Source organism: Sparus aurata, chromosome 24 (assembly GCF_900880675.1).
Source record: "Sparus aurata chromosome 24, fSpaAur1.1, whole genome shotgun sequence".
Taxonomy (NCBI): domain Eukaryota; kingdom Metazoa; phylum Chordata; class Actinopteri; order Spariformes; family Sparidae; genus Sparus; species Sparus aurata.
In genome coordinates, this window is record NC_044210.1 from 9,750,490 (window position 1) to 9,774,395 (window position 23,906).

Consider the following 23,906-nt stretch of genomic DNA (forward strand, 5'->3'; position numbering starts at 1 on the left):
TCTCTCCTTCTCTCACATAGTGTATTAATAATGCAAAACCATAAGACACATTTATAAATTTTTTTTTAAGAGTACTGACAGGCACAAAGCCCAGTTTCATTCTAATGTGTTATTTATCAGTTAATAAACTCCAGACTAACTCTTCACACTTTCACAACTCTCCTATTTAGGTGCACCCAATAATACTTTCTAATTTAACTTCTATTTTAAAGTATTTTTTGGCCTTTTTTTGGCTTTATTGATAGGACAGCTGAAGACTTGGACAGGACACAAGATTAGAGAGAGGGGAAGTGGCATGCAGCAAAGGGACCCGGGCCGGGAGTCGAACCCAGGGTCCGCTGCAGCGAGGACAAAGCCTCTGCACATGGGACGCACGCTCTACCAACTGAGCTAAACGGCGCCCCCTAATTTAACTCCTTAACACATTATTAATGATTGTTAGCTGCAAATATGTGTTTTTTTCTACAATTTAATCACAGCACGCGCAACAAGAAATCCTAGTCTCGCTTGACAGATGTTTGGAGCAAAGCAGTCATACCCTGGAGCCCCGATAATCACTATTATAGTGTTGATACGGACTCATGTTACACTTAAATGCTGAAAAGGTTCCATTATTTTCAAATGAAATAAGCCCGAGCTGCAGGCGATTCATTTTTCAGTATGTTTTATACATCCTCTGAGCACTGCTGCTGTGACAGTTTGGCTCAGGAGTGTAGTAACCCAAATTGAACAGACAAAATACAGATAAAAATCAACTGTTTGTGAAAAGCAATAAGTTGTAGGTGAAACGAGGACATTCGCTCTCCTTATTTTTAGTTTCCCATCACGTCTCTCTGAAAATGTCAGCTCCTCCGTCATATTGAACTTCTCCTGTAAAAAAAAAAAAAAAAAACGGCTTTTATTGCCGCCGCGCTCTCGCTGTGCTCGTCGCCTCAGAGCCTGTCAGTGTGGGGCTTAAATTGTTTGTTGTGTGTCAGAGACTTAAAGCTGTCTCTGAACAACAGTTGTCAGCCGTGTGGGAATAAGAGCAAATTGCTGTTTCACAGTGGCAGAGTCTTTTATCTGGAACGCTCAGCTGTAACGCAACCTCCTGAGAGCTGCCTGTAACGTAGCGCTGTCTCTGTAGCCGGAACATTGTAATGCAGCAGCAGTTAAAGCACAGGCGCACAGCAGCAGGCATTCAGTGACAGAAATATATGTGGTGAAAAAAGCCTTTTAGACAGTCACATTCTCGTTGGCTCCTCCTCCCGCTTCGCATTTTGAATTCAAATTTCCCGTCTGCCTTCCCTCCAGGTTAATGTTCCCTCACCGGGCGCCCCCAGGGTCGCTTTCAAGCCTCGCTGCCGACAGCTCGCCACCTCTGTCAGCCCTTTGAGCGAGCCAACCGATCGCCTCTAGCTCAACAAGCCTCTGCCCGCGGTCCAGCTGAGCAGCCTCCGTGTTGCCTCCGCCAAGGCCCGGCAGCTGCCTGGGCAGGACTGCATCACCATGGACACGGAGTCCACGTACTCGGGCTATTCCTACTACTCCGGACGCTCCCGGGGATCCCACAGGCACGGGTAAGACGATTTAATCCTGTCAATAATTCTGTCTGTGCTTTGACTGGAGGGTTGGAGTGTGTTGTGTCGTGTGCAAAGTTCGGACGTTTCTTGCCAAAATGCGCCTTGGGAGTTGTAGTTCACTTGATTTCTATGCACACCTTGACTTTTTACTCAAAGAACCATCCAAGCTGAAAGAGGGCTCCTAAAATTGTCCTTGGGAGAAATAAATGGTACCTGGAAAGCTCTTCCCACTCAGGAGCTCTCAGACTACTTGACAGAAACTATTGAACTCTTTTCCGTCAGTTTATCCACTTTCTCATCCCCGGATTAGCTTCTCCTCGACCCCGCGTTGCCTACACATGTCCACCCTCTCTCTGTCTTCCTCTCTGGGCCGGCATGTGTGGAGCCTGCAGCTCGTGTAGGCGCATTAGTCTGTCAGCGGTGAAATGGCCGTGGCTGACAGGCCTCAGGAAGGCGGCGGGGGGGACAGGTGCTGAAGAGGCCTGACTGACTGACTGATGGCTCAGCGGATACGTTGAGAGCCTGAGAGGAGATGAGAGGAGGAGGCTCCAGTTCCACTACAGCCCCTCCCTTGTCACAGACACAGGCCCCCCTCCTGTTAATTCGCCATATATCTCTCTCGGGCCCTCCGTTGCCGCTCCCTCTCCCGCCACCACCTGTTGCCGTTTAAGGCTACTTTCTGTGATTCCCCTCCACACTTTAACCTTCTCGCTTTTCATCTTTTCTTCTCCTCCCCTTCATCGTACCAGTTTTTGCTCCCATGTGTCGTACACGATGTGAATGCAGCAGCTGCCCCCGTCCTCGTTCGCTCTTGACCTCTCCTCCGCATCGCCTTCGCCCGCGCCCCCCCCCTGCACCCCTCTTTAATGGATTCCTGACTACTCTCCGAGGATGGGTAGGCGCAGGCGTATCACTTGTTGCCGCATTCCCCCGGGGCAGGAATGTGCCCTTGTAGCTCAAAGTTACGGCGAGCAAAAGTGGTCTCACTTTGTTGGAATCAAAGATAGAAGGGGGGGGAGGCTGGCGGTTTGGAAGTGGGTGGTGGCGGCAGCAGCGGTGGTGGGAGCTCCTATCTCCCTGCTCCTCTACTGTTTCCGAAGCCTTTCAAGTGAGTGACAGCAAATTGGAAGGGAACATATGGGCAACCCCGCCAAGTGCCTTTTCCGCTCCTCTGCTCCTCAGCTCCTACCACGACTGTGCCAAAGACACCGGCTGGCCTCTAATTTGATATTCAAAAAACAAAAAGAAATTGTTGCCTTTGAAAGCCCTCGCCTCCGTCGACTGAAGGTAATCTTCCTACGCCGAGGGGTGCCACGCGTGAGGCAGTTCTGGATCACTGTGGTCTAATTACATTGATGCGGGCAACAGATGCAGGCACGTGTTCGTTACTTGTACGTATGCATATTTGCGAGTCATCCTTAAACACAATTTGTTAGAATATAATAGAAGAATGAAATGGGATTGGCTTAGGTTTTTCATTAACAGACGGTGCAGGATTTTGGAGTTGCTTCCTCTCACAATCTGGCTTTACGCCCCCCATCCTTTGTCAAACAGGCCTCCTGGTGTCCGAGACACTTCCAGAAAAGAAATTCCCCTGGTTCCTCAGTGTCCGTGGACACGACTTCCTGCCAGAAGCTGAGGCGAAACAAGCAGATGACACCGATTTCTTCATTTGCGAGCTTTTTATTCCCTTCTGACCGTGTTCAATTGAATGAAAGCAAAACAAAATTACCCCAGAGAGCAATCTTAATTGTGCGTGTTACGCTGATGCCCGTGCATTTTTGTAATTATTTACCCAGAATCCAGAGGTGCACAATTAGCTGCGAGGGAAAGGCGTTAATACGATTTTCACACCTTGGTCGTAATATTCCATTTAACACATGACTCATTGGAAGTGGCAAGCGGCTGCTGTGTTTTATCATGTTTATATGTATTCTCAGTTTAATACATCAAATCATTGACCTTCAAATCGGGTTAGACATTTTAAATGGTTCTTATTATCTCTACCATCACAAATGATTAAAGCTCAGTACATATTAAAGAAAATTCTATTTCAGTATTTTGCATTTTTGCCATAATTGTGCTCCAGCCTCACACTCGTAGTCGCGAGTTTTTTAACGACATTTAGAAGAATGGGAGTTTGGCACCGAACCGCTTTAGTTGTGTTTTCTCTCTCAAAAGTTCCCCCCGAAGCTCGTCTCCCTCGCTGTCAACTTTGAGTGTTTTAAATGATTCTAAAATTGCAAATCTCATATTAGCAGCTGCTCATGTGGAAAATTGGTTCTTTTGATTGGTACAACTCCAATTATAGGGCAGCGGCACGCAGCATTTGCGAAGGACTGAGTGAGTAATTTAATTCATTCACAGCTGTAATACGGTTTAAAAGTTCCCGGATGATTCTTCTCATGAAGGGGACGTTTTATATACATCTTGTAAAGATAAGTTAAAGTTATTGTTTTTTTAGAGGCTTTATTAGTCTGAATACTGTGATAATAATATAAAGTCATGTAGTAGTGGTCTCAATTCAGCTCACTTGGCTCCTGGAAATCTCAATTAGCTTTAGAGGTACATACACACTCTGTGCTCTTACGATCTCTTGCAATCTCTTAATACTGTCCATCACTTACCCATTACTGAAAGATTGTAAGAAAACTCTTCAGGCTGTATTATTATAATCCCAACAGGCTCAAAATATGCCAGCCTCGGTAGCTGAAGGACCCTGCAGCCTGACCTCTCTGGGCTAATGGGGACGCGTCAGCAGTGGGGATGAGTTAAGGCTTCATCAGACGTGCTCAGCGGATGATTGACAAACTTTGGAAACCTCCTCACGTAGTTGTGGGTGGCTGTGAGTGGTAATCCGACACTTACACTCACTTCACGCAGCGGTTGGCCAGCTGTGTTGAGCTGAGAGACGATCTCGGGTTCAAACTTCTCTCTCAGCTCACTTTTCCCTCTACCTTTGTTGTGTAGGCGTCTGAAAGGGCTTTAAACATTTAGTTTCTCGACAACGGCGTGCAAACCACTTCTTTTTAAGCTTAAGTGACTGTGTTAGCCGGAGCTCATCAGTCACTTTGAAGTAACAGTTAAAGCAGAAAATGCTCACTCTTGCCCTCCTTTCTTCACCATATACCAAGTTGATGTCCGTGAGAGGACCTGGCGGAGTGTGTGCTTGGTCAGTTTTTATTTGGCTTCATGACTCTACCCATTTGGCCGAGGCAGAGCCATCCACCGGTACCTCGCCTCAGATGGCTGCATTGACACAAAGCTCTGTGTCACACAGGTGTGCGGGTCGGCCCGCCAGCCAAAGAGAGAACAAATTGGTCCACAGACAGTTTGACATGCCATGCTTGTTGGCTCCTCTTCTTCCGCCGCCCTCCCTCTGTGTGAGGTGGAGAACGCGATCACAGCCACGCTCATCCTCAGGTGTTAGAGGGAAACGGCGCTTCCAGAGTCTAATTGGCAGGACTCTGCCTCGGCTCGCCAGGCATCTCCGCCCTCCCAGGACCCCCTCCTCCCGCCCGTCTCATCCCTCGCTCTTCCAAAAAGCCATACTCGTTTCAGGGATCCTCGCTGGAAGTCAAATTCCATTAATCAAATCATAGCGCTGCACGCTGTTGGAATACCAACGACCTGGCTGCATGCTAATGAGGCAGGAAGAGGATGTGGGGGGGGAGTTTGTGTGAGCGTGTTGGGAGTGAGGTTTCCACACAGTGCGATCACCCCCAGAAGCTTGCTGAAGGGGGAATGAGAAAACAGGCAGGGGGAGGGGAGGGGCTGGTAGACAGAGGCCGATCTGTTCGAACCACTCCCTGGCTGCCCACAGGTCTGCTCGCCTCTCTGTTTCCTGTCTGTGTGCATCCACAATTGCACATTTGAAAAAAAAAACAAAAAAACGCTCGTTGTTCACAGTTCTCTCACATCATCTTTGCACCTTTTTTTTTCGTACACATTTTGAGTCTCGCCAGCATGGTGAGGACCAGGTGTTCCCTTTTTTTTTACCTTTTTGTTCTTGACTCCCACAATGAATCATGCTCCGCTGATAAACACATAACACATGCCGGTTTGTACAGACACACATTCACACGTTGTGATTAAGCCGGCCAACTTTTTCAAATGAAGCACTTGTGACTCCGCAAAACAGGTTATAGCCCTCATGTGGGTCATGGGTAGTCATTTTTCCATTCCAGATTGTTTGATTTGAAGGATTTTTAGCATGGAGGCCTACCAAGAACAACTGCTCTATACCACTGTCCAACGAACAAATACCTGGTGCCACCAGAACACCCACAGGAACGGAAAACTGATGTCAGATAAGTGAGAATGTAATCCGTTGCAGGAGTTTCCTTACTTTCCTTCAACTTGCTCTAACCAGGCCCAGACTGCTTTGCTATGAGAGAACGGGTGGCGTAGGTGGAAATCATTAGCAATATACAGTCTTTTGTTTTCCACTAAATGTAACACTGACAATGACAATATTTATTCCTACGTCAAAAATGGCTGCTTGGCATCGAGGTCTGCCGAGTGGCTGGATTCTGTCCTGTTCATTTGGTGAACGTAGCGTTAGCTGAGGTTCAAAGAGAGACCAGAACAGAGCTGCTAACATTAGCCTAAACTTTGATATCGCCCACAAAGTGGATGTGCTAGTTGTTCATGGGGTTTTCTAACATTAACTTTAACCCCACAAACCACTGTAGCCTTGAAATTAAGGCTCTGTTTCCACTTGGGGTTGTGAACTAGTGAGGTGGACATGCTAACACATTGCAGCTTTAAATAAAACAGATAAACACACTGTTTAAACCGTTCCTCTAATTTGTATTATTCTAGATTTGGGAAATTAATTTTTCCGTGAAAACATGAACGCTCTTCTCGTGTGAAGTGTCTTGAAAAAAACCCAACTGTTTGTCATACTAGCCTCGTCATCAGAAGGCATTATATGATTTCACTAAACATCCGCTGGACCCTGAACTGCACGTTCATCCTAAATATACACAAATATAACACGTTTCTTTAAAAAGTTGTAGAGTGAATTTCACAACCACGTGCCTCCTCTTCTCTTCCAAAGCTGTTACCTTTCCCTTACTTTTCCCCAGAGCTGCTTATTATTCTGCTGATGACTTTGAAGTAAGATCAGTGCTTTATGAGCCCTGCTGCTCCTCCCAGTCTCCCACTACTACTGCACTCCTCCCCAATTAATAATCATAATCAGTGGCAGCCTCTGACTGATGATGACTCCCGCTGGAATAACCGTCGCTACAGTAACGGCGATAGCCATGATAATATTTAAAGGAATAATGACTGCTGTAATATACTTAACGGCTTACGTCAGCTTCCTAATCTCCTGGATTTGCTAGATAAGAACATGTCAGTCACTCTGTCAGTGAAGGAAGTGGCTGCAGGCTATAGAAATTAACTTTCCCTCACCATATGCACATTTGAAACTCAAGTTGCCCCTTTTTTCCTTATTTTTTCGGTAGGAAACCGCGTCTACTTTCAGGAGGAAGTACAAGAATAGAGGCGGAAAGCGGGCCGGTTAACACCCTTGAATCAAAACAAATGGAGCCAGCGTAACCTTATGAGTGTCGCAGTTCCACCGCTGTCAATCATACTGATTCCTGCATTAGTCCTCCAGGCAGGATATCCTGTACATTAGGCTTATGAATTGTTACTGTGTGAAAGAGAAGCGTTCAAGGGTCACATGAGTTCTGTGCGTCTGAAAAGTTTAGTATACGGTAATTATCTGAAGGCACCAGATTCATTTAGCCAGGTCATTTTGTTGTCTGACTTTGGATGGATCAAAGCAGCTCTAATAAATATTTAGGGGTGTTATGATTCTATTCAAACTTTAATTTTGGTCATTGAATTTAAAGACAGGATCAGTGATATATCCCCATAAGAGGGTTTACTTGAACTTAACAGAACTGAAAGCTTTGCCAGAGATCTTATATTGAGTTGTTTGGGAAGATGCATCACTCGGGACAGATTTGAGACACCAAACTTTGCAACAAACTTTGTTTTTTTATGAATATTATTTGAACTTCTCCATCTTGAGGATAAAGTCGTGCTATTGTTGTCAGCACCCACATCTTTTTAAAGAATATTTTGAAAATGTAAATGATGCATCGGCTTTAATGTTTTGCTTCCCCTGCAGCCCTTTTAAACAAAAAAAAATCTCAGATAAATTCTTACATAAATGCCAAGCAGCAGACAGAGAAAGAGAGAGAGCCTCGTATTTCCCTCAGGAGTCTGTGACGAGACCACCAGAGCTAAAAGAAGAGTGAATATTGGACTTTTCATTGGAGATATTTTTGAGAATCCTTACTTTAAACTTTAAAGTGGCCAAAAAAATGGCACCTTTTTAAACAGAAAGGTAACAGCGCCCTGTGGTTGAGCGTCTTAATGGAGAGAGTGCTGTGGAAATTGATTTGTTACCCTTCTGTTCTAATGTCCCTCATACAAAAGATGCGATTATTACCATGAAGCGACATGCTCAGAGACAGCAGGAAACTCAATTAGCATTTAGCAAGACAACAGCATCTCCAAAAGTCTTTTGTCCCCCCCCCCTTAGACGAGCGGCTGAAATAGACTGCGTGACGTCTCTTTCATTCACTGTTTGTCCAGTAATCTCTTGACAGCATCTCCGGCATGTGATATCTATATGAGATCTGACGGCGTTGGCGCTGCTCTCCGTCTGTCTCTCATTCAGTCTGAGCGCCACCCAAAGAACCCCGGGAAAACACGACGGCTGTCATACAAATTCAGCTTGAGATATTTTTGCTGCGTCTGCCCTCAACACGGTCGTATTTTTTAAACAGCTTCCCAGCATCTTGTGCGCACTCCGGCTATAAAATACTGTATGTGCTGTGTCCAAGATGTCAGCAGCCGGAGGGGGGAGGGACAGAGAGGAGAGATTAATCTGTGGTAATGGAGCTGCAGAGCAGGCACCGTGCCATGTGGCGATGGTGCTGTTTGGGCGGAGGATGTGGAGACCTGCCGTTCACGCTCTATACAGGATTAGGGCTGTAAGTGCAGGGGGTCAGTCCAGCTAATGGAGCTCATATGTTAGGGACAGAGGGCCTTGTAGAGAGAGAGAGAGAGAGAGAGAGAGATGCAGTGATGGAGGGAAGAGGGGGGAGTGGATGGAGAGAGGAAGGATGTAGAAGGGAGGGGTTTATTTGGGGCAAGGTTCACACAGGCTTAATACTCGTTCAGTCATCGGAAATTAGACGGAGGCCGAAACAAAGCGTGATTTGATTTGTCCACCTTCACGGAGAGCCGCCACCGCCTTATCTGAGTCAAACAGCAGCCGGCAGCTTTCACATTGTCCCTGCTGCTCTTTGTGTGTTTGTCGTGTTCATATATGTGACTGTGCGTCTCTGTCGCCCAGCCTCTCTCCGTGACTGTTTGTCGCTTGATAAGCTCTTTTGCTGTAAATCAGGATGAATGGAAAAAGCAAGGCAAGGATCGGAGTTCAAGGACTTAATGGTTAGCAGGGATTATATTCGGAAAAATGATGGACAAGGACAAAAATACCCTCTTATTTCATGCGAGGGTTTACTTCCATTAAGTTTAGAGAGCTACAATAAAGAGATTTGCCAAGGTCAAAGCAGCAAAGGGTCAGACATCCTGACTCTTAGTTCCTCGAATGGGTTGAGTGCATTTCTAATAATGCAACACACCTTCCTTTAGCCTATAGCATTTTACATTTCCTAAATTGCTATGCATACGAGATGATCACAGATGATGAGTCTTCATCTAGCTGTGTATATTAAATTTGTCACATACACCTCTTGGACTTCCTTGTTTCCATCACAGTCAGTACTACACTAACCGTGATTTTCTCTGTTTTACAGGGAGCGGAGCCGGGACCGCCACAAGCCCCGCAGTAAAGACAGCCGCTCGGAAAAGTCTGTAACAATCAACACGCCGCCTGCAGAGCCGCTGCTGGGCGACTCGGTGGTTCGCGGTGAGCAGGTCCAGGTAGGGCTGACCAAACTGCACCATCACCTCAACGCACTCCTGCAAATCTGATCACCTCACAAGTTCTTCACACTTTCCTTTGTGGATGCCTCTAATATACGATGGGTCTACTCTGATTTATAAGGGATTTAGAGCACAGGAGATTTATCAGTCACTAGTCAAAATGAGTTGGAATGATAATCAGCCTGGGCTGGGACAGGCCATCTGCTATTTGAGGGCAAAAGGCAGAAGGGACAGTCCACTTTTGGCGAGGTCTGGGCTGTCACTTTCAGGAAATCTACCACTGACAAATATCTGCTACAGGATGTGTGATGCAGAATGGTGCTTCTCTGGTCAGTACCACTTTGTTCTGTCACTTTTATCAGAGACAAACACTGTGTTTCACTGTTGATCGTGGATTAAACGATGATTTTCTCCAGTGCAAGGTGGGGAGGTGGCTTTAGTGCCCCCCGCCAAAATGGACCAGACCAAGTCAAAAGAGCAGCTTAGCTGCATTTACAGTCAGTGAAAAGTAGAACTCCTCCACTCAGAAACCATGCTGACTTTGATGTCAGTGACGACACGCTCAGAAAATGGAGTATGTGACGGACTATTTGATAAATGAGTACAAGGTAGGAAATTTAAACTTATACAATTTATATTTGCAGTAAATCAGATAATATATGGGCATCAGGATGTGTTTGTTTGCCCATTGGTTCATACAGGTTGTTCTTGCCAAATAGACGGCGTGCTGACTCATTTTCATGTCATGTAGCAGACAGCCATGTGATTATGTTTCTTGGAGTCGGATAAAAGGCGGAACAAATGAAAGACAGGTCGATCAGATAGCACCGTGTACGCTGGGCAGGTTGGCTGCTGGTTGGCAGGTTAAGACGTGAAATCCAGGGATAGTATCCATGGTACTTAAGAAAATACAAGGGTTATTGGTCCAAAACAATCACGTGGACGAAAATGAATGATTGCCAATTTGTAACCTCAGAATTTTTATATAGCTAAAAAGAAAGACGTGTAAAGCAGTAAAAGTGTCCCCCATTAAGCTGAGTTGGAGAACACGGATTTATGATTTGAAAACATAAATTGATTTCAGGGGAATGTAACGCATGTGTGGCATTTTAATGATACTGGAAAAAAAAGCATTGAGTAATGTTTGCTTTCAGCTGCAGGGGCTGCCTCACTGTTTGTTCCAATGGTTGGGTCTAATTGCTGGTGTGTCAGACTGTAAACATTTGAACATAGTTTGCGGTATTTCTCATGTTTGTTGTCACATTTTAAAACGGTGCTGACATCATACATCACCAGTGCGTTTCAAAAAGTAGTTTAAAAGTAGGAGGAGCACCTGTCTGGGACCTTCCAAACATGACCGAACAGTCATTTTCACATCAAGGAAATGTTTCTATTGCAGCGTTACTCTTCATGTATAGATTTCCCGGATGCAGCGATCTTATTATGTAGATTGTGCAGTGTTTCTGCCTCTAGTCAGATTTATTCAGCATGTTTTTAGTCCCTGGCTTCATGTTATGTTGCATAATATTGACTTCAATTAGAGCTGCAGTAAATGAAGATGTCATTTCAGCTCTGAGAAACAGGAATAAATCAAAATACTCAGCAGATTAATTGACAATGAAAATAACGAGTACAAGTTTAAATGTACAGATCATACATTTGAGGGAAAAACAACTATAGTATCGGATCAGTACTTTGCAGCGGCAGATGTCCCGAGTTGAGGTATTGGAATCAGTATTTGTCCGGGACACTATTGTTAACATATTTTAGCATTAGGCAGTGTAACTTTCAAAGGCTGTTTTTTGTAGACTAAAACCTCGGCAGCATCGAAGCAACAAGTTGTTTTATAACTGATTTCATCTCATGGTATGTCCTTAATCAGTGTGTGTGTGTGTGTGTGTGTGTGTGCTCAGAGACTTCACCTCATTCATAGCTTGTTGCTTCAGCGGCCTCTGATTCAGTTGATCACTCGTCTCTACCGTGAAAGTGTGAAATGCGCGCAGCTCTTCTTCCAGCGTGCTTTCAAAGCAGGAATGTCAACACTTGCTGCTGGCAAGAGTTGAAAGGCATTTGACGAACACGGAGATGGAGCTCTTAGCACGCAGACAGCCTCTGCTTACCCAACACTGACCTGCTCTTTTAGCCAAACAACTGTCTGGCACGGTGGCCCGCATCAAGTGTTGGGCTCAACCTGCTGAAGGGAGAAGATGTCAAACGCAAACACGCACAGACGCTGCAACGTTCACAACCATCTACTGACCTACTTGGCGCTCACTTTCCCTCATGGCAAGACTCGTTAGCAGGGCGCCGTGTATGTGAGACTGTGTTTTTGTCGGTGTAGTGTGTCTAATTTTAACATATGACAGGATTTGCCACAGAGCACAGCCATCCTTAGTATTTTGCTCTTCATGTCTTATTCATGCCGTGGCCTGCAGTAGTGCTGATGACAGGGCGGGGAGTGTTTGGCTTTAGTTTGAGTAATCAGGGCCACCAATTCTACTGAGAGTGAGGCTCAGCACAAATCCTCGTGTGTGTGTGCTCCGCTCCGCTGTCTCGCATATGCTCCTGCGTGGGGACATTACGTGTCTGTGTGCGTCAGTCATGTCTCAGAGTCTAACTGTGCAGCGCCGCGCTCATTACTCCACTGCCGGGACTTAATCAGAATCTTGGCTGACAGTGCAGCACATCGCCCCAGGCAGGGATGTCCTCACAATCCAGCACAAAAGTTTTCTCATGGCTGTGGTGTGTCTGTGATGCCTCACCACAGGAATTATAGAAGAGAATGCAGAGCTCTGCGTTTAAATGTGTCGGAAAGCACAGCCGGAGATTCGAGATTAACACCACACCAGCCCGAGAATCATTTAGAGGATTTGCCTGCTGTCAGGAGATGGTGTTTGTGTGTGTAGATGTTTTTCGACTTGGCAGCATGCATTCACTAGATGCGAAAAGACATACCAAAGCAGCTGTGGGCCACATTTATAGGAATTGTTCAACATTTAGGGAACTACTTTCATGTGCTTCATACTCGGCATCTGTATGGCACCAGCAGTGGGTTAGCTTAGCGTAGCATGATGCATGATGGAAGCAGAGAGACGAATAACAGTCCTCCTGTCGGCTCACCAATGAACATGTTACATCTCGTATGTTTAATTTATACAAAAATTCCTTCCATTTAGCTCCAAAGCATCCCCTCCTCGGGGTGTCACAATTTCGATCGAAACAAGCTTTTAATTTTGATCATCAAAATCAAAAGCAGAGGGACGACTGACTGACTTTTTTCTTCCCTCTAACCTCGCCTTCTTGTGTCCGCCTAAAGAAAGAACATCAATACTTCAAAAAGGACACTGCTAGATTGTTAGTCGCCTGCAACCACATTTCCAGACACGTGTCCTGTGTGCACAAAGACGATCAACCGACTGGTTCCAGAAGTAACTCCGACAGCGTTCGAGATCTTGGATTTTTTTCTTTTACAGAGATCCTCAATTGTTTTGGAAGAGGGTTTACTCTCTCCAAAGTTTAGTATTGTTGAAATCTTGAATATTATTCAGTGTTTCCCACACATATTTTACTTGGACGGTCCGCTTTAGACGTGACAATTAAAGCAAAACTTCGTAATGCAGGCAAACTCCTCAAGCAATTCTGAAGAAAGTTGATTTTTGAGTGTCATTCTCAGCAAAAGCCAATTGAATCGCACCTTGGATTTGTAAAATCGCGACACCCCTATTCCACACAAAAGCCTAAATCTTAGCAGGAGATTTTTATCATGCGCCTTTACTAAAAAACAACACTGTTCCTCAGACACACTCGTTGTATCTGCAATGGGATTTCACCTCTTTTAATTAACTGGGTTGATCATACACCTCTCTTTATCTTACCTGAGTTCGCTTGATATGTTTGAACAGGACACTTCCAGCAGGTTGCTCCAATTTCAGGAGGCAGGCCAAAGCTCCAGGGTGTATGCTAATGTGTGAATGTGAAAAATACATTTCAGGTGCTCATGCGGCAGTAAAAATCTTGAGGTGGGAACGAGTGGTATCAGTTCATGTCTATGGCAAGTTCGCCTCTGCTGTATTTTGCTGGCTGGCTGTTTGTAGAGGACAATGGAGGTGAGTAAAGCCTGGACATCGGTATGGACCTGACGCTAAATCATGTGGGCAGTTGGGTCGATTTTATCCTGCTGTTATTGTTGTATAGAACTGGATTCTGGGGTGGATGGCGAGAGGTGGACCGGAGTAGCTCAGGTCAGTGTAGCATGGCAGCTTTGTGGCTTAGGAGTGTGATTCTGAGCGGCATTGTACGAGGTGTCAAACAGGAGGAATGTGATATGTTTAAACCAGGAAGCATTCTTTGTTAATTAGCGCCTTCCTATCTCGACAAATGGAGAGAGAAAGTGAAGCTGGGTTTATTTTTAAATGTTCATGTGCGGTGTGGAGAAGGGAGCTCGTGTTGCCTGGTGTGATTTGTGTTTGATCTCGTCTTCCCTCTGGATAACTTCAGCCCCTTACGTTGGCCTGTTTTTGCAGAGATCAGCTGCTTTCTGGCAAGGAAGTAGTTAAAGATAAACTGCCTGAGTGCTTTTTATAAGTCTTCTTCTTGTATCCAAATTCTGTCGCTGTTTCCAACCAGTCAAAGAAAACCAGTTGAGTTCTTTCACTGCGGTGCCAAATTCAGTTCCTCGAAGTTGCACAAAGTCGTCTAACACCTCCCAGCCTCCCGCTGCTTCACCTTCCTCTCACCCTCTCTTTAGCTCAATTCATTTAACCCAATTAAACTCAGCTGCTTTGTGCTTGCTTACACAAGTCACACCTCGGCATGGTAACGGTGCCATCACTCTTGGCGTTCCTTGGCGGAGCACAGCGCAGGTAGCTCCGTGAAAAAAGTAATGCCGGTGCCTCGGAAGAAGCACGGCTCTTGCGTTCACGTCTGGGATCTCGTCCTCGTGGTGAGTGTTTCCTGGCTCGGTTCCCCCCGTGAGACAGAATTCCCACTGAGCTTCATGGACATCCCGCTGCTTTGTTTGTGTGTGTGTGTGTGTGTGTGTGTGTGTGTTTGTGTGTGTGTGTGTGTGTGTGTGTGTGTGTGTGTGTCCATGCTTGTCCCTAAGCAGCGTGCGACAGGCAGACTGTAAGCTCTGTGGGTGGCAAGCACAAGAGAGTGGGAAGACCTCCTTAACAGTTTTAAACAGTAGATTATGGGAAGTTGTTTTTTGGGGTGTAGATTTTTGAGTGTCTTTATTAGTGAGTGGACAGTGGAGAGATGACAGGGAAGTATGAGAAGCGAGAGATGTCATGCAACGAATGGACTCGAACAGGGAATATTGGTGCCCATCAGAGAAGTTTAATAGCATTTGAGTTGAACTTTGAAGCTTAAGGTAAGCTCAACACAATTTAAAGATTATTCCCTGGTTTCTTGTTGTGCTTTGATATTTGACGGCAGCTGTGGTATACTGTAGTGTTATACTATGTGTTTTTCAGGGCTGATACAGATTATTATTAAACTGATACACATTTACAGTCAAAAGAAATCTTACCATCAAAGTTTAGAGTAACCAGTGATGGAATGTAACTGTGTACAATTTACTCTAGTACTGTATTTCAGTGCAATTTGAGGTGCTTTACTCAAGTATTTCCATTTTCTGCTATGTTATACTTCTACTCCACTACATTTACTTGATCATTTTAGCTACTAATTACTTTGCAATTTCAGACTATTTAGTTTGTAAGGCTACTTGTGACGTGTAACCAGTCAGATATTGTTGTGGGCGGGACTGATGGAGTAAGGTAGCACATTTTTAGCCCAAAAGATATTGGTATAATGATCAAGAAAATGCAGAATATCGGCCCCAGTAAACAGTCAGGCTGATAATCAGTTCATTCCTACTATGAGTCCTCACAAAATATGTGGTTTTAGAGGTTTATATATAATATATATTGGTGCGGATCCAGAATAGGGGACGGATTCAGGAGTTGTTCTCACCTTCTTTAACTTCTTTAACACCTCAGACATTTTTGTTAAATTGGTTAAATCTAGGCAAAGAAGAAAAAATCAGGTGCATCTGGTATTTATGAGTGAGTATAATTTGATGCATGTCAAGGATTTAGCGAGCTCAAATTATGGTTACGCAGTTGTGGGTTGTTGTAATATTTAGAGTGATACAGGACTATCGAGTTTAATATTGGATTAGGTTTGATCAAATTAAAGGGTGGGGCAGCAGGGCACTGGCAGTTCGAGTGCCTTTGTGCGTCTCCTTGTCAACAAATACCAGGGAAACACCCAAACCAACTATGTGGTCATCCATTTTTCAATAATTCAAAATCTTCAATCTCTAAACCTTTATAAACCGGTCATGAGTATATACATTTTTTTGTATTCACAAGGCTAAACCCTTTCCTTAAAGAACTGGGCTGGGCACTGTAGTTTGTAGTGAGAGTTAAAACAGGAGAGCATTTGTTGGGGACTATTTTCAGCGGTGGATTAATCCCCATTTGGTTGTCTTGTGGGTATTTGTGGCAGCAGGATGGCGTATTTTGGCCTTTCGATGTGTTAATAATTTTTGGACAACAATGAAGCTATGTGTCACAGATCAATAACATATATACTTGTATGTGGGATATATTCACTGTTGGTTTTGGTCTTTTCATAGGATTTGTTGAATGTAACCAGAATATAGGACATCATCGCGTTTATCCTTTAAATACGCACTGTCAGGTTGTGATGTTCTACTGTACATCAGTTGGTCGGATTAACAGGTTTTGTCTTACCTTCCTCACACACACACACACACACACACACAGTAACACACATGCAGCCTTGCCAGTGGCAGTGCGGCGACACCACGGTGCTCACTGGGTCAGAAGCAATGGGCGGAGAGTGGCGCTGAGGCAAGAGACGAGCAGAGAATAGGAGAATGAGAGATGATGCCTTGAGGGAAAGATGGATAAAGGAGAGTGAGGCAGGAGGACAGGAGGGAGACAGTTTTTGGAGTATACCAATGGTACCTTGTATTTATTTTTCTTTACACTCCTCTGCAGGAGTACACTCTTCCACTCCTCTTGTGCCTCCTCCTCTATCTCTCTATCCATCCATCCTATTATCCCCCCGCTCCATCCCTGCTGCTGTCAGGACATCCCATGTGATCATCTCATCACTCCCCCCCCCCCTCCTCAACTCCACTTCCTCTCTCCTGCTCTCCACGCTCCCTCGCTCTCTGCCTTTCTTTATAAAGCCCCTTACATTATGTGGCAAGTGAGCACACAGTCCCATACAATGCCTCCTGAGGCATGATGGGAGAGATTTCTATATAAAGACGGATAAAGTGGGGCTGGGCTTCAGATCAGCAGCGAGTCAGTGAGGTCAAACGCCACGCAGACTCACAGTGGGATGGATCGGGGGAAGAAGCACAGCGGCTGAGTGCAGGGTTTGTGCGGGCCGGACGGAGCTAAAGTTTGGTCGGTCAAGGACTTCAAGATGCAGTCGCCAACGGTGATGGAGGCGGAAGATGAGGTGTTGCAGGTGCTTGAGGTTTGCGAGGCCATAGAGGAGGTGAAGGAATTGATTGTCACCAACTTAGAAGAAGACTGTCAAACTAACTCACCTCCAGTGGCAAGCTCTGCACCAGGGAGCAAACTAAGCCAGGTAAGAGAGAGAGGTTCATCCGGCTAAGATGCTAACTGATGCCTTAATGTTGTTTTCCTCTCACATGAGCAGTTAACCTTTTCGTTTGAATGATATCCCGATCTGTAATCAGGCCACTGCTCCTTCCATTGGATGATAGGTTTAACTTAAATATCCTGTTGTTGAATGCTGGTGATAAGTAAAGCTTTGGCAGGTACAAAGGTTTCAACATGGTTGTTAGGCGGGTTAGCTTTTTGCTTTTGACCTAGGGTGGTAAAGCTGAACTCTCTCCAAATACCAGAGCTGTAGTTTACTGCATTCCACCCATCTTTAACTCTATTCTTGGTCTACCTCTTCCCTCTTTCAGTCTACCATTGCAGTAAATGTTTTTCTGGAAGGCCGGCGTCCAGCTCATCCAGTCTTATTTGGGTCAATATTTGTCAAACAAGTAAAACAAATGTGAGCTCGAATGAAAGATCAGTTAAACTTCCTTCACTTTTACGCCTACAAGCTTAGGAATAAAAGCTGTTTATTCAGTTTCTTACAGCTTAAATACTCTGCGGTACAAAGGTGCACACACTATATAAGCCAAGTGTGTGTACACATAGTAATAGGATGTTGTGCAACCTTTTCTTTTTCTTTTTCTTTTTGCAGCAAAATAAGAGCATGAATGAAGCTGGCATTGGTTGTGTTTGTAGTCGCTCCCCACACAGCTTCACTCTCTGCACTTGTCACTTTGATATAAACTTCTTATTATCGTATTTCTGCTCGAAGCTGAATTTCTATCCTGCTCCAGTTTGTTATCGTGTTAACAAATGTAATATTGTTTTATCTCAGCAGTATTTATCATTTCCCCATTTATGTACTGTGAACTGATTCAAGCTGCAACAACCGACTGATTGGTTGAATTAAAGACAATCTAATTTGATAATCAGTTAATCTTCAAAGCACAATGATAAACACTTCATGCCTGCGGGTTCATGAAATGTAAACATTTGTTTCTTATCTTGGTATTTCATGTTGGTAGATTAAATATTTTTGGGATTAGGAAGTTGCTCAGACAAAACAAGATATTTCATGATGTCACCTTCCAAGACAGCACACATATGCCGACACCTCGCCAACATCTTCCCAACTGACAAAAACTCACTATACAACATTTTCCAACGTAAATCTGCAAGACATATGTGCGCTATGTGCTCTCAATTATCATGATGGGCATTTTCTCATGGTAAGGCCTACAACTAAAGATCGTTTTCAGTATCAGTTAATCTGTCAATTGATTTCTCAATTGAATTGATTTCGATTAATTGGTTGTTTGGCCTTTAAAATGTCAGAAAATGTTGAAAAATATTGATTAGTTTCTCCCACAGCTCAGGGTGACATCCTCACATGACTTGCTTTGTCCACAACCCAAAGTATTCAATTTAAAAACAGAAAATATTCACATTTAAGAAGCAGGGCTTTTTAGCAATGACTCAAATCCATTAACCAATTATCTAAATGGCTGGCAATTAGTCTAATAGTTGACATCTGATGGGTGAATCATTGGAGCTTCAATGATGTTTAATAGATGAATTAATTGAGAAAGTAACTGACAGGTAATTAAAATAACATCAGTTTCAGCCCTGAAGGAGACATTTCACCCTTATACATTTTTATCAGAAATCGCTTAATAAAATGTAAGTTTGGCTATTCCTGCTCTGAGTACGCATGATTCAAGTGACCACTTAAGAGCAGCTTTTAAGAAGTGCTTCCACACTTCAAGTACACCACTTGGGACGTGTTGACTTTCACTGACAATGCAAATAACTTTTTAAATTCTAAATTGGGTTTGAGGAGCATTCAGAAGTGTAGCTCGGCAAAGTAGGTGCCCAGGTGTAACACTACTACTTAATAGTGTTATACTACATATCATTCCACCAGATTCTGTGTTTTGCTAAATTTGAACTTTTTGAGTCTCCTCATGGCTACCTGTCATGTCTGCGTGTCTTCAGTTTCAGCCATACTGCAATTTACCTCTAATCCAACCTGCTGCTCAGCTGTCAGTCTCCCTTTGTGTCCCAGTCATTCTTCTATCCTAAGAATTAGTGGAGGGAACTTTTTTAAGTGCCTCCTCCGTGTCCTGACAAGTTGTTGGCAGCCTCACATGCTGTCCGCAGTTTCAACAAAGGTAGTTTTAAATGGCTGTGCGGGGCTCTTGGGGAATGCGCGGTTGCGCTATATTTTACACACACACATACACACACACACCTTGCCTCCCAGGAGTAAGTAGAGTGCATTTGTTCCTCCACTGAGGGGCTTTTGTTTGCAGCCCACTTATAGCTCAACAACAGAAAACAAGCTTTTAGTGGACATTTGATTTACTGTGAGAGACAATAGCTGTTATTTACACTCAGCTGGAGCGAGAGCGCAGAAAATACTCTGTTGAGAGCTTTGTAAATGCACGCTATCTGACATAGCGTGTCAGTGCACGTAGTTAGCGCGCTATATATACCTGCACACATGCAAGCACAGTGCTGTCTGCGCATCTTAAGATATATGGTTTCATTCATCTACTGCTATTCGCCATTTTTCACCGGACAGAAGTGATGCTCGAGGCTCAGGCAACAGTTAATGTGCCCAAATTATGGTAGTTTTGAAAATAAGTTGACGTTTTGGCGAAGACTAGAAAAGAATATGATAAGCAATGTTGGTATTTACTTGGCAGAAACAGATGGAACTGTCATATTGTTTATCATTACAAACACTGTAAAGTGCTTTCGAGTGAGAGCCCATACCATCTGGAAATCCCTCCAATCCCAACAAGCTCTACCGTAATGAAACCTGATCCAAACAAGCGCCCGTGTGCAGTTTAAACGTCTCTCTGGATGTGTTTAAAGCCCAGCCGCCGCCGCTGGATCATATTGCAGCACTTAGTTTGCAGCCGCGCCAAAATTTCATCAAAGAAATCCCTTGATGACACATTCTTCATCTTATCAAACCGCTTTTGAAACCGCTCTGCTCAACCGTTTTTTAATGATGCCGAAATCTTTTGGTGATGGAGAATGTGGTTTCCTCAAGGGGCTGGCTGCACATGTTGCTGTTATGGATGCTTGCCTTTGTGTTGGATTGCTGCTCTTTTTAGACGGCAATTTTCATGCTTTGCAGGTGGCTGAACAATCTTCAAGTATTTCCTTTTAAATCAGCGCCAAAGTTATGGCTAAATTGGAAGCGCATTCCTTTTCTTGCCAGTATTAAGACGAGAAGATTGATACCACTCACGTCTGTACGCAAAATATGACGCAAGAGGAAGGAGACGGTTGGCTTAGAAAGATACCACGTGAAGCTGTGATTGGTCAGCTTGGGTGGCTTGTGGCAGAAATAGTACCCATGTAGAGTAAGAGGTATAATTCTTACAAAATATCCCTCATTCGCCTCAGCACTTCTCTGTTCTTGTTCAGTGGTATTTGAGAACACGTCATATCGGATGTTTCCGTTACTCAGCTCTTTAAGTTTGTATCAGAACGCCTCCTCGCTCCCAGAGCATAGGAACTGCTTGTAAAACCATGTCTGAGTTGAATAAATCATCCGCAGACGAAGGACAAGAGTAGACCTGACAGGTGTTTAGTTGCGGTGCGTGTATTCATGACGAGTATGTAGTCATGAGCGGAGGCTTTCACATGCCGGTTCGTCCCGTGCGGTAATCATCTCTGGCCCGTGAACTGCGGCTGACCTTACTTTCCGTCCCTCTCTGGATCAATCCCTCTCCTCGCTTTAATTGGCTGTCTCGTTATCGAACATTTCTGTCTCACCCTTTTCCTTTTCCCCGCTTTGTTCCCTCTCTGTCGCTGCCATTCCTCTCTGCTTCACCTATTTTTTTCTGTGATGAATGGGACTGGGCCTCCCGCAAGGCTGCTGGTACTGAACCAGATCAGCCCGTGGTGATTGGTTAATCCCGTGAGGAAATATGGGTCACTGGTGTCTATTTTTAGTCACGCTGGCAGAGGGAAAGCCCAGGTCCAGTAGTCGGGATCCAACAACAACAACAGCATTGTTCCAAATTTGATTAGCATTAGCATTAATCCAGAGTGGGAGTCACTTGCAAGGAAGGCATGTTGACTTTTTGACACCACAAGCAACTTCAATTTCAGCTTGGAGTCTGGGAAGGATTATGCCTTGAAATATAATCTATAATTAAAAGGTCATGCAACGTGCTTTACATGGGACATACAAAGGCATTAAACATAGTTTGACTTCTTGGGATGTGTATTTACTTGCTCTCTTTCCAAGAGTTGTAGGCAAAGATTGAAATCACCCTCATGACTGTCCGTTGAGTAATTAGCTAGAGCCAGGAGGCAATTAGCATAGCATAGCATCAAGATTATAAACGGGGGTAAATAACAAAAATCCAGAGCTGAAGAAGCCTCTTGGACGAGTGAAGCGTCTTCAAGAAACCAAGACAAGTCCAGTTTCCTATGATACAGCACGTTCAGTATGTTTGGGACTAATTCTTGGCCAGGCGCAGTGACGTTTTAGAGTTTTAATTGCTAAAACTAAATTGCATAAACATGAATCGGTTATCAAAACCGAGAGAAGCAGATTAACTTGCACCAGCCGTATCACTTATTCCAACACCGAGGCTTCTTTAAAGTCTCCTTAAGCAGTGTGTGTTTCGGAGCTATGACACGAGGGCAATAAAGGATGAGTGTAGGCATGAGAAGCAGTGATTCATGTCTCCCCCGAGTCTCCTTGAGGTACACTGTGGTCAGAGAGACACTCTTCCTTACAACTAATGCCTATTGATTTCCTGTGTCTCACACACACACACTGAACATGCTCGTCTTCACCTGCTAGACGGAGGTCAGACAAGATGAAGACTTGAGAATGCGTCAACAGGAAAGATGGGCTGCACTCGACACCACATGGATCATTCCGGGACAAAAAAAATGTGTATTTAAAACATAACCGCTTGTAAAAGGGTTTGCTGTATCTCTGTGTAGCTGCTCTGGTATGCCAGATGTCATCCCTGATGATTTGTGGATCTCCCTATTGCTGAGGCTCATGGTCTCTTTGTGGAGCCACTTATCTGAGCTAATACAAAAGGAAAATAATTAGGTTTTGCTTACTTTTGTTCTCTGTAGGGGATAATTGCTTCATGTGAGTAAAAAGGCCTGTTGCATAAGTCTCTGCGGAGATGCCTCCTCGGTCCGCCTCTCTCATTACTAATGAAGCGGCTTTCACTGTTCTGTGGCAGAAACCATCTCCACTCATGTTGACAGGACTGAAATTTGCATTGTTCATGCTTGTGTGTGTGTGTGTGTGTTGCATAATGTAATCAGACTTTAGTAGGCCTACGAGGCTATGTTCTGTCAGATATAATTCATCTACTCCGACACTCAATTTAAACAGATGATTATGATACACAGAGGTGTTCCAGTGGTACTACTGAACCCTAGTAAGCATGTGTCATGTTTGCTCAAGTTTTTTAGGAATTACTTTCAAATTCAAAGTTTCAAAGCAACTTTTTCCTGCATTCTGCGTTTTAAAAAGAGTTTTCATATCAGATATCATCTATATGTATGGCCTCTACCTTCAGGCACATGGACGAAGGGAGTCACATGGAATATGAAAGATGGAACAAAAGCAGCGGCTAATGTTGTCCCCCAGCTGTGGTTAACCGTCTGTGTGGTTATTGGAACCGAAGTGTTATTATATCAGATTGCGTCAGATATTATTAGTTCTGCAACATATCAAATCACAGTTCAGACATTGCCTGTTGGTACAATCAAATCAATTGGCGCAAGTCCAGTCAAACTTATTATATTCAGATTATGATTATATTTTTCTCAGTTTGTCTTCATTCTTAGATTTCTTTTCTCAAACGTCCATTTCAGGTTGATTTCCTTGACTGAATGAATGACATGCAGACACCTAAACACACCTAAACATCAGGTTGTGTCCCCACGGGGGGCGTAGTTACATTTCACTGGTCGACCTTTTGAACTCAAGCCGTGCATTCCATCGTCTGGTCTACCGCTCATGAGATCGGCTGGTCGTGATGTTTGGCTCTTTCGGAACCAGCGCAGACAGTGAGATGAGTATTTACGACCGCGTTGTCGTGTCAAAGGTCAGATGAAACTGAGACAGTTTAGAGTGCTGGACCTCATCTGTGAAAATCTATACCAACAAGTCAACAGTGAACCTGTCGTCTCCTGTTAGTGATTTATGCGTCTATAAATAGAAAAAGCTGCATCGTGTTTATGGCTCTTCATTTCTGAAATTCGTGAAGTATTTTGAATTTTTGAATAAAGCTGCTTTTGACCGGGATTATATGTCTTCACATATCTGAAATTTGTGGTCAATTGATTGATTTCTTTTCTCTAAAAAAGCAGGTTGGCCTACAATTTTATAGTTAAAACATGATTGGTTGCAGACTTGCCTCTTTCAAAGGTGAATGCACCAGGATACAGTACAACAGTTCAGATTTTGGCTATTAAGGTATTACTCATTAGTGGGATCAATTCATTGTGAGTACCGTTAGCTGATGGTAGCATTTAGTGCCACTGTGCCAAAATACAGCCTTGTTAACTTGTCTCTAGAAAAAAAGTAATACAATCCTTTATACATTTCCTAAAACAGTAGTTTTTTTTTAGCAAACATTGCTCAAACAGGAGAAAATAGGGCATTTGTTTGGGCCTATTTTCAGCGGTGGATGAACTCACCAGTGTAACGGTGAGGCTAATTTCTGTGTTTTCAGACAACAGCAGA

At 44.1% G+C, this 23,906-nt stretch overlaps 1 protein-coding gene across 4 annotated transcripts in view; it reads left to right on the forward strand.

The window, feature by feature from the left end:
* The window catches only part of LOC115577288 (vang-like protein 1), a 53,898-nt gene that overhangs the window by 10,656 nt on the left and 19,336 nt on the right, over positions 1-23,906 (forward strand). For 2 of the 4 annotated variants that reach the window (XM_030410278.1, XM_030410280.1), the window contains exons 2-3: positions 1,294-1,559; positions 9,413-9,539. In XM_030410278.1, the coding sequence (XP_030266138.1) occupies positions 1,489-1,559; positions 9,413-9,539 (198 nt within the window). In that variant the 5' untranslated portion in view covers positions 1,294-1,488. Of the gene's footprint in view, positions 1-1,293; positions 1,560-9,412; positions 9,540-10,004; positions 10,151-16,861; positions 17,178-23,906 lie in introns of those variants that run through there. The other 2 variants (XM_030410282.1, XM_030410281.1) reach the window with 2 other exon arrangements.